The sequence below is a fragment of the Rutilus rutilus genome (genome assembly GCF_951802725.1).
Source record: "Rutilus rutilus genome assembly, chromosome: 7".
NCBI lineage: Eukaryota > Metazoa > Chordata > Actinopteri > Cypriniformes > Leuciscidae > Rutilus > Rutilus rutilus.
Window position 1 is genome coordinate 44,218,468 of NC_140221.1, and position 12,034 is coordinate 44,230,501.

Sequence of the window (12,034 nt, forward strand, 5' to 3'; positions counted from 1 at the left end):
AAAAAAAAAATCATTTTGATGCATTAGTAATAATATCAATGCATATTCATGATCGTCTTAAAGTGACAGCAGCATAAACAGTCTGATTCATTTTTAGGACCATTGAGAGGGTGGAAAATGGTCATAAAAAAAAGACTAAACTTCTACTGTTTTAGTCCAAGTAAGCTTGCAAATATGCAGAATATGGACCCATTAAAGAAACCATGAATATGTTGAACTTGCTTAATGGCACAAGTTTGTGGAGCAACTGAAGCTGTGCTCAAGGGCACAACAGGCAGAAAGTGGAGCAGGACGGCATCTGGTATTTGTTGTAAGGTTAAAGGATAACCGAGTAGACTCATATTAAAGACCAACAAAAAGCCTGTGGAATAAAGAAACCCTTCAGGAAGTAACGGTGTGTTTACCTGGGTCGAAGAGTGCTTTGATTCTGGCTGTTCTACCCAAGATCCATTCAGTGTTTCAGCAGGAGGGGAAGTCACTCGAGGTGGGGGGGACACGTCCTGATAAGAGTCACTTCCTGTGGGGTAGGAATATGGCGTCTCTTCTGGCAGAAAAACAGCTTGCTTGGAAATGTGGGAGGTTGTGGACTCCAAATCCGCAAGAAGAGCATCTGTAAAAAAACCCAGATTGGTTTCATTCTCAGGGAACGTGTACTGATAAAACTTTGGATTAAAAGTGTCTGTGCAAATCTGAAGTTATGGATATGCAGGTCTGTTCAAATCCATAACCTCAAGTATTCAGATGTTTGCTTCAGATTCACATTCCCTGGAGTTGTTCTGCGCACAAAGAACGCAAATCTATTAGGAATCAAATGGGTTGTTGTTGAATAACTCGATTTCAACAGGACTTTGTCAAGTCTGCTCAAAACACGTCTCTCTCGGCTGGAGTGGTTATTATGAATCACATGACCAGGGATGGTGAAATCACTCCAGGCTTCACTCATATGGGGTGTGGTGAGGGTGACAACCTCACATGTAAAGACTGCTCTAAAACTACATGCCTACAGGGATAGATTCAGCAGGAAGTAAAGAGCAAAATGGATGAGCATGAACGGACACACCTCTTAATGCACACATAAATCAATATTCAAAAGCCATACGCTCAGGACAGAAAGCACTTCCACACACACACACAACTAAGTAAGGTTCTAAAACATGCCCTCAAGTGAACACTTTTAAGACCATCTCTGGTTTAAAACGCCTTTATACAGCAATTACTTTAGCGATAAGGCACCTTTGGATCTCGGCTTTCTATCAAGTCAGTCGTGTCAACACAGGAAGTGACTGATGATGTCACACTGCAGCATGACAGATGACACCTCAAGGTTCTCGATACTTAAAGCAGCATATCATCTTAATTAGTTTGTCAGACTGAACCAGTGATCTGAGCTGTAAGCCCAGTGGTAAACTATGAGGAATGCGTTGGTAAAACATAAAAAATGGATTTTGCATGGGTTTTTGCAGAATAGCAAATTCATTTTATAGATAATATGCTCATATATAAAAAAAAAATAAAAAAAAATAATAATAATAATTATTAAAATAAATAAATACATTTATTTATTTATTTATTTAAATTAGTAAGCCAGAAACATGGTCAGAGGGTATTTAAATTCAAAACATAAACAGTTTAGAGCATATTAATAAATATATTACACATAAATTCAGAACAAACTAATTAATAAATATATAACTCATAAAATTCAGAGCAAATTAATTAATAAATATAAAATGTATAAAATTCAGCACAAATGAATTTATACACATAACATAAAATTCTGAGCAAATTCATTCATAAATAGTTAGCGCATAAATTCCAGAGTAAATTCATTCATAAATATGTAACATAATATTCAGAGCATATTAATTCAAAAAATATATAAAGCATATAATTCAGAGCAAATTAATTTGTAAATATATAATTAAATCAAATTCATTCTTGCATATATAACACAAAATTCAGAGCATAATAATTTTGTAAAAGCAAATTAATTCAAACATTTAATCAAATTCTGAGGAAATTAATTAATTAAAAAAATTATAAACTAAGAGCAATTAATTCATACATAAATATAAATGATAAATACATTTTTTTTATTTCAGACAAATGGGAAAAATAAGTAGAGTAGCCATGCACCATATAAATAACATAAATGTCAAATGAAGCTTCATTTGTCAGTGTTTGTGATTTGATTTGATTGTAAGTGGAGTGATATAGTTTTGCCGCTTCTCAACAAGCCGCTCATGTCCGGTGTAGATGCCCAGATGTAAGGCACTGGGTTTATCTAGTACCAAATATGTTATAATATTCAATCTAAAACTCACACAAGACACACGAGTGCAACAAAACACCAAACTTAAGCTGAAGATACATTTTTTGAGTTCACGAACAAACAACACATTGTTAAATCACACAATATCAACCACCAATAACACCACAGCAGATTCCAAAAATCCCCATTACAGGCACAAACACAATCCCAAATAGACACTTTCCCAAGAAACAACCAACTAAAGGCAAATAACAGCCGGTTACTTACACTGTGAACGGGACAGACAGTAACGCCCTGCTGATCTGTGTGTCTTTACCTTCGCACTTTATCTCAGACAGGAGGAGCTACGACAAGGAGTGGGAAAAAAAAAAACAGATAGGATAAGAATGGAAAAGGAAAGAGAGATCTAGAAAGAAGAGAGAGAGAGAGAGAGAGAAGAAACAGAAGGAAAACGAACTTCAAGACAGGACAAGTATCGTAAACTCTGCAGTGTTCAGTGGCAGTGACTGTGGAGTCGTCCGAGGGGAGGGCGGGCTGCTTTTCGGCAGGTGCTAACTTTAACTTCTCCAAATACCAGATACTAAAAAGGTTGCAGTATATAACCTGTCTAAAACTGTGTACAGCTCACTGATCTGGACAAGCGCTACCATTAGACAAACCTTCTAAATGAACTCTCAATATTCAGTCAATGATCATTTAGAAAATCATAATCATGCCAGTTGCAAAATAAATGTGAATATTACAACAGAAAGGAAGGACTGAGACTGGTCTCTGATCGTATCTGGACTGTTTGTTCAGCGCTCGGCCTGATGAGGGAGTGGCAAAGGAAACATTAACCCATATTCTCTCTCTCTCTCTCTCTCTCTCTCTCTCTCTGTGGTTTCTTTATCACATACATTATAGTGAACAGAAATCACTCTTCCACATGTTGAAATCAAGCATCTCTTTGGCCTAATTTCAAATAAATCTGACATAAAAAAGCTGTATCACACTCTTTTAAAAACAAAAAATTCTAATAAATTAGCAATAAAAAAAAAAAAATCTTAAAAAAACACTTTATAGAGATTGCACTGTTAAATCTCTGCAGCTGGATGCAGTCTCAACTGTCTGACCGACCGCCCAACCCTGCACTTTCAGTGGTTTTTCAGTTTTCAACTGGTATTATCGTTAGCAGCACACATTATTTTCTAAGTTTTGAGGTTACTCAACTTTACTTGCTGGACCTAGTTAAGGCTGACCTTGTCCTATTTCTGTATTATGACATAAAACTCTGTTATATATTATATACTATACTAAACCTGTTAGTACTGTGAGGGATTTTGTGTTGGTGTTTTTGTATTAATGTTGTTGTTGTTTTAAAAAAAAAAAAATTTATGTTTTTTTTTGTGCTTTTTTTAAATTTAACTTTTGTTTTTATATTGATTGTTTGTGTTTGGTGTTGTAAAAAAATGCAATAAATAAATCATATATAGAGATTGCACAAAAAAAAAAATAGCAATTAATATGAATTGAAACAAACTAGAGTAAATACTCCATATTTTCCAGTTGCATGGCTGGAAATCACAATTTCTCCACCTGACAAGCCCGACTGCGTTTTGAATTATGTAAATTCCATTCAAGAAGACTGAAACGAATCTAAATATAAACTTGCATTACAATTAATCATTATTCATCAGTTTGACTGAATGAGCTGTTGATTTTCCTTCATGCGTACGTAATAACGTGACGCTTGGTATTTTAATGTGACATGAACAAGAGCTCTTTTCCGACTCTGCATTCTTTTCCTCCTGATTATTTCCTTTTTTGCCCTTTGTATTCTGCTGTAACGGTATGAAAATAAGACAACATAATATACTGTGCAATTATGGTCCGTTCTCCCGATTTTATTTACGATATGTCCCATTAATAATTCACTGGAATGCTGGAAGAATCTAAAATTTTCTCTCTCCAAATCCTCTCTTTCCAAGTTAGTTTTCACACAGATGCTTTAAAATGTAATTGTATCATCTTTTCACTTTTAATCCCCTTTTAAACAGCGTTTACTGGAATGTTTGTAAACTAGGTAAATAAAAAAATTGTCAAAATGACAGAAAGCACTTTGAAATATTATCACATAAAGTTCATAAAGTTAATGAACATTTTTGATTAAAGGTATTGCGGAGGATTTTTTACTTCCGGGTGGATCACCTATACTATTGGTCCTCCTAATTGTCAATCATTCTGGTGAATCAATCAAACTTATTCAAAAAGTGGAGAGGGCGGGTCTTATCTAAAATTCGGAAAGATCCTCCGCTATACCTTTAAGGTAACATATGTTACAAAACACAGATATTACCACAACCGTGATATTCAACCTGACCGTAATATTGCTTTATTACGTAATATTACCGTAATATTAATATTGAGGAAAGAATCGCGCTTTTGTGGTTATTCATGGTCTGTTGAATGTACTTTGTTGATGCTTTATTAATACACATTTAAATTTCCTTTTAATGTTTGATGGTTGAACAGTGGGGAGTAGAATATGTTAGGCTAATTGTGACCAGTTTTCAGAAAAAAAAAAAAGTGTAATATTGCGCTCATATAGTGAACATTTCACTGATTGCTTACAGTTTAACAGTAGTTTCACACATAATTCACGCAAGGCATCATGGGACGTAGGGAAAAGGTGGATAAATTCCCTTTTTTTCCTGGTTTTCATGACTGTGGAACCCTGGCAATATTTGTGCACAAACATCTGATAAACATGTTAAAATGAGCGCATTGTAAATAATAAATGTCACAAAACACTGTTCCCACATCCACAAGTGGAGGTTTAAGTGTTGTTCTGCAGGCGAGCAAATAAAATAAAAATAAATGACACTGTCTAAATGAAAACAAACACACAGCAGTGGAGCAAATCAATTCCCCCAATAAGATGCTGAGATGTGCAAAACTATATATCTGGTTGAATGCCAAAATATATTACCCGAGCATGCTAACATCCTCTCTGAATCTATATTCGTCCTCTTTAAATCATTGCTACTAAAATATTAATGCTAATACCAACAGAAACAAAAAGAAGAAACCATGATAGTCAACCACACTTGGAGGTTGGATTGTAAACTATTGTAATTGCTGCAGTGCATTTATGGTATATATGTTTTTGGCACATTAGATGTCTGCTGCCAAATTGGGCCACAAATTACTGCTGTATATGATTAACAAACAAATATAAATCACATCTCAAAATGTGCAACTGTGGAAGTTAAAGGGGTCATATAATGCCATTTTTGTACAAGCTAATATGAATCTTTAGGGTCTAAATGAAAAGTTTGTAATATACTTTAATTAAAAATTGTCATTAGTATTGTAAGAAAACACTCATTTTACCTGGTCAAAAACAGCTCTGTTTTCAGCACGCCGTTTAAGTGCATGTGTCTTTAAATGATAATGAGCTTTGCTCACCCCGCCCCTCTGTTCTGTGCGTACACCGTTTGTAATAACACAATAACCATAACGAGTTGTTCATTATAAACGTGGGATTATGAATTATATTGAGAACGTTGTACATAGAAAATATGCCGTAATGTACCTTGAGTGTAAGCAGCCGCATTCATCGTGAAGCGTGCTAGCGATAGCGATTCGCGCAAACATGAAAGCATTGCTGTTGATCGTGGGGAATATTCCCTTCGAAAACAAACTCAGCCACTGCGTCTTCAGCGGTTCGGATTTAGGAACATCAAAATGACTGATGTGTTCGTTATTACACCCAAGAACAGAACACCACAATCGCTTACACGCCATTCTGCTCATAGACAGTGCTCCAGCGTATCAACAATGAACGCGCGGCCGCGGACTATGATTGACAGCTCGCTCACAAGCGGGGGCGGGTCTGTGTTGAAACGCTGCTGTCAATCAACAATCGTGGGAGGGGTGTCCGACCGCGTGACGTCACACGATCGAACGGCTTGATTTGAGAGAAGGGAAAACATATAAGGAGATTTAAAGGGTAACTAAACCCCTGGTCAGAGCCTGACTCCACCCACTGGCAATATTTGAAAAATGCTGGAAAAGTAGGCAGAGCCCAGTGGAGAGGGGGCGTGCATCTGAGACGTATCTCTCTGCAGGCAAGGGCGTGGTTAGCTGGTACCCTCTGACGTCAGAGTGTACCACAACTTCCAATAGGAAAATTCAACTGCAGTAGCCACTGTTCAACCTGAAGAGGGCAGCACTCAGACGTTTTTACACCATATTTAGTAAAATTAAAATACTTTAAACACAAATGTCAAAAAAATTAATTGAATCAATGAACAGCACTAATAAAGCCCCATTCTTACAGATCATTAACTAAAAAAAGTTGTTTTAGGGTTTAGTTACCCTTTAAAAAAAAAAAAACACTGGATGGATTTTTATCATTTTATGATGGTTGTGTACAGGCACTGCCAACACACATTTCAGTATAATCAACTTGTAAAAGTGCATGTACCATTATATGACCCCTTTAAGAAAAAAGGAAGCATGACTGCATTTATGCTTCCTTTTTTCACTGCTGTACTTGATGCCACTAATCAACTAATCAAACATTGAAAATGCTAAATCAGGATATACTGATCAAGATTTTCCATGGCCGAATAAGATTGCCAATTTTTTTTTACAGTCAAAAGGGCCGATTCCGATACCAGTTGCCAATTTTTTTCTCTCATAGTTGTTTCAGAGGATGTGTTTACAGGCGCTGTTATATTTCCCCACAAACGACACTTTGGGAAATGATTGTAATGCGGTTTGTGTGCAAGTTCTTAACGGAGATCGGCCAAATCGACCGGTGCATCCCTAATGCTAAACTTTGATTGTTGTGCAATGTCTAAAAGCTAATAGAAACCTCAGGTCATATAGGGGCTGTTTACACCTGGCCACTTCATGCGTTTTCTCAGATCGGATAGCTATCCGATTTATCAAAACGATTCCAGTTACACCTGGTCACATAAATGTGTTTTTGCGAAACGGATTTAAATCCGATCTTCAATTCCCACGCTCTACGCAGATTTAATGGAGTGCACGTCACCGAAAGCAACAGATATGAGCTGCATTTTATTGATCATAAGCTAAAATGTCAAAATCAAAGACCGCAATAAGAGAGAGCGGCAACAGCCCTGGTAAGATCATTTCGTTTCTTTACTTTTAATGATGATGATTGTGTGTTAAGCGTCTGCGACTTACTTTCACCTTGATTTGCGATAGTTTGCACGTTGGCTTGATGAACAGATGCTCAGCTTCTCATCTGCGGTGATGAGTGTTTCAGTAGCGTCGTCATATCTGGCTATAACATTACCTATGACACGCTCGCACACGTTTATTTTTTTTGCATTTTTGTGAGGAGTACAATTTACAAATGTGGTTTCAACAAACAGGTGCATTTACACTTGTCCAGTTTCGTCTGGAATGCGGCCCAGACCTCCTCCTGAAGTGGTTTGAGCGATCGGATTCAAATCCGTCTCGAATGCGTTTCGGAGGGCATTTACACCTGGTCTTTTCATGATCGGATAGCTATCCGATCTGAGAAAACGCATGAAGTGGCCAGGTGAAAACAGCCCTATAATCATCGCATTTTCACAATCAATCTGAATAGTCAGGTGCTTGTGCCCATCTTCATCACAGATAAGCAAACACTCAAGATCAAATACTGATCTGTAACCGCATGTAGGTTTTTGGGAAATAAATATGCACATTAACTTGGTGTCAAGACAATACGAGCAAATCCTACCTCTCTCCGTCACCCACTCTGGATCTGGGATCATGTAAGTCCCGTCTGAATCAGACGTGCTGGTGGATTGAACAACAGAACCTGACATTGACTCTCCAGCATGCGCTCCTTCAGTCTCCAGAGCGGTGTGTGTCTCTGACGCCTCCACCAGAGCTGAATCTGGGGCTGAATGTGGGTCACGAGCAGATGCTAATGATGGAGCCACTGAATCCATCTCTACAGTTGAAGCTGAAACTAAATCAGAAATAGTCTCCTTTTCTAACATACCTTCTATGGCATCTGCCACAGAAGCCGAAACGGGTACGAAATCATCAACCACGGTTAAATCTGGTGACGTCTTCTCTGCCGAAGTTGATATATTGGTCTCGGGCACCTCTTGGGACTCTCCCGCTTCTGGTGTGAAATCCTGCATGTCGAACTCCAATAAAACCTTTTCAAACTCCTCAACAGCAAAAGCTGATGCTGTTTCTTCATCCATCGGGGGGGGAACAACAAAAGCAGCCGCGCCCGAAGAAATCGGGCACAGGATCCGGAAAAGTCTGGACTCAAGAGTGGGATGAGGAAAGGAAGGGTCGTTCCCATTCCAAAGCATTCAAAACATTCCACAGGGCTCGATTATGTATACAGCCGGCAGTTCGCTAGATAACGGTCTCTCTCAGGGGGATTTGCTTACGTAAGCTATAGACACTACACAAACCCATATATGACCACGTTTTAGGGTTTACGAAAACATATTACGGGGCTAAACATTCCCAGACGTTATCTAGACAGAAAGTTATTCCGAAAATTCCTAGAAAACCCTGCAAGAACCTTCATTCCTTTGAAAGACTATACAGGATGCCACTTATTTAAACATCGTTTATCTCTGGCAACTCGTCAGACAATCTCTGGTCAGCTTCAAAAGGGGGACAAGTCCACTCAAAATCAGCATAAAGTCATATTATTCTCATTAACTCATTTTAATGAGCGTAAAAATAAAGTCAATCAGGTCTAACTGTCCCCCCACAGAATCCTATTCCCTTCTCAACGCATGCTTAAAGTCAACATGAAACAGAGGTTGTGATGGTCTTTTCTTCCCTGTTGTAACATATATCTGAGTGAAACGGCTTCTGGAACATGAACAAATGTAGGGCAGGTTTTGATTGGATGGCTGTATTAGCTCTTGTTTACCCCGCCCTCGCGCCAGTAAACACATCATAAGAGAAGAGATGAGATGATGCTGCAAGAGGGAAGAGAAGTTATATTGATTAAAGATGGATGCATGAATAATAAAAAAAAAAAAGATGTGCACGGATATACAGTATCGTTCATAAACACTGCAATATTCCATAAATAATCAAGAATTGTCCATTTTTATGTTCTCCTGATATCTTGTTCTAACTGTTAGCTCTATGCTAAGCGAGCTTGTCAACCGAAGACATTTTTAATTTGACGATTTCTATAACTTTGGCAAAACAATGTAGGGGTTGGGCGGTATGACGAATTATATGGCTGCATGATTAATCAAAATAAAACCGAAATCGAAATATGACTTAGGGCGATTATCAAACTGCAAAGGCTGCAATTTAATTAAATAAATATAGCTATGCGCTACGTGTTTGTGAGTGAAGCATGGCACTGCTTCTTAAATGTGAGCAGCTCATGATCCGCCGGGTTTAGAGAATGTCGGACCACAGTAAGTTTGGGTTGTTATGCTAATCCTCGCAACACCAACCAATCCTCCCAAACTTGTAATGAGAAGCCTTTAACAACAAATTTATCTCATTACATAAGGTCTTGGTAATATTTCCTACCCCTAACTTGATGCAATTAAAAAGCCATGAAATAAATAAATATTTTCATGATTAAGAATAAATACACAGTAAAGCGATTTTCTATCATTCTTATATTTTAGATAGCTACAGTGGAAGTATACAGCCAATGCAAACATAACTGTAGCATAACGGCGCTGATCCACTTGTCCGACACGACTGTCGCGTGGTGTCGCGACGCCTCCCCACATTGGTACGTTGATGGGCGTTTACCGCTATGGGCGTGGTTTTGACCGAGCGGGAAATGTAGCGTATTAGAACAGCTAGGACCTGCGAGAGACTTCCCCCCGTCTCCATATGCTCTACTTCTATTGGATAGACGCGTCGCGTCTAACGGAATTCATTTGCATAAAGATGGGCATCAGCCAGCTTTTTGACGCGCAGCATTTTTTCAAATGAAGCGCCGCCTTCCCGGAATGCTTTGCGGGCGCGACAAAGTCGCTTGACGTCACCCATAGGAATATAGTGGAGCGCGGCGCGACAGAAGTGTCGCACGGACAAGTGGATCAGCGCCGTAACTCTACGCTGACACAACCTCCTCTGGCACAAACATCTATAAACAGTGAACAGCTCTTGTTTAATGTTTAAAACATTCAATCTAGGGGTGTAACGGTTCTCTGTAAAAAAAAAAAAAAAAACGAGATCCATTTCTTAAAGTGACAGCAGCCTAATATTCCTGCAGTCTGTATGCGTTTTTAATGTTAATCAAACAACAAAAGACAAGGAAATCAATCACTGCTCTTGACTGAATAGTTTTTATAACTTTAATAATGATTCATCTTTATTTAATTTATGCAGTGAAGATTATATGCAATGTTGTTTTACATTTGATTATTACATTTCTGTTCCTGAAAACTACTGTTATATCCAAATAACCTGGTAAGCACTCTTCATTTATATCTTTGCTCTATTGTATTTATTTGTGCTGTTGCTCATAGCTTGATTATTTGTTCATATTTTATTGATTTAACAGGTTTAAAGGGATACTCCACTTTTTTCGGAAATATGCTCATTTTACATCTCCCCCAGAGTTAAACAGTTGAGTTTTACCGTTTTAGAATCCATTCAGCCGAACTCCGGGTCTGACGGTACCACTTTTAGCATAGCTTAGCACAGATCATTGATTCTGATGAGTCCAGTAGCATTTCTTTCAAAATGACCAAAGAGTTTCAATATTTTTCCTATTTAAAACTTGACTCTTCTGTAGTTAAACCGTGTACTAAGATCGACGGAAAATGAAAAGTTGCGATTTTCTAAGCCTATATGACTAGGAACTACTCTCATTCCGGCGTAATAATCAAGGAACTGTGCGGCTGTACCATGAGTGCAGCAGGCGTAGTGATATGACGCAGCGCCTGAAAATAGGTCTAATAGGTTAGACAAACTTAGTCCCGGTCACGTTGGAAGAAGTTACCGAGCTGGGGACTATTTTCAGGCGCTGCGTCATATCATTACGCCTGCTGCACCCATGGTACAGACACACAGTTCCTTGATTATTACGCCGGAATGAGAGTAGTTCCTAGCCATATAGGCTTAGAAAATCGCAACTTTTCATTTTCCGTCGATCTTAGTACACGGTTTAACTACAGAAGAGTCAAGTTTTAAATGGGAAAAATATTGAAACTCTTTGGTCATTTTGAAAGAAATGCTACTGGACTCATCAGAATCAATGATCTGTGCTAAGCTATGCTAAAAGTGGTACCGTCAGAACCGGAGTTCGGCTGAATGGATTCTAAAACGGTAAAACTCAACTGTTTAACTCTGGGGGAGATGTAAAATGAGCTTATTTCCGAAAAAAGTGGAGTATCCCTTTAACATTGATTTTCCCCTGAACATAGCACATCTAGAACATACCGAAACACCCCTAATGAACCGTTACGCCCCTAATTCTGACAGTGGTGGGAAAGAGCTTGTACAAAATTCAACGACTAGGATTATTAGTGGAACTAATTAGTGGATTACATATCATAAAAAATGCTGAATAATAGACCATAACACCATTTCAGCATGCACCACATTTATATGCAGTAGGTCAGTAAATCCTCTGCAGTCTAATTCTGAGATGTCGGTCATATAACGGGAATAAACAAAGCTGGAAAAATGAGTCTAGGATGCCAAGAATTTGCCTTAAAGGTTCATTATTAATGCCTATTTCATAATCCATTCATCTCCACTCTCACATGTTTACTTATACGCCCCCATCTGGTC

At 38.2% G+C, this 12,034-nt stretch overlaps 1 protein-coding gene across 2 annotated transcripts in view; it reads right to left on the reverse strand.

The window, feature by feature from the left end:
- The window catches only part of pxna (paxillin a), a 40,358-nt gene that overhangs the window by 17,495 nt on the left and 10,829 nt on the right, over window positions 1–12,034 (reverse strand). The window contains exons 1-2 of one of the 2 annotated variants that reach the window (XM_084415483.1): window positions 8,016–8,508; window positions 405–610 (exon numbers count right to left, since the gene is read on the reverse strand). In XM_084415483.1, the coding sequence (XP_084271609.1) occupies window positions 405–610; window positions 8,016–8,493 (684 nt within the window). In that variant the 5' untranslated portion in view covers window positions 8,494–8,508. Of the gene's footprint in view, window positions 1–404; window positions 611–8,015; window positions 8,509–12,034 lie in introns of those variants that run through there. The other variant, XM_084415482.1, reaches the window with a different exon arrangement.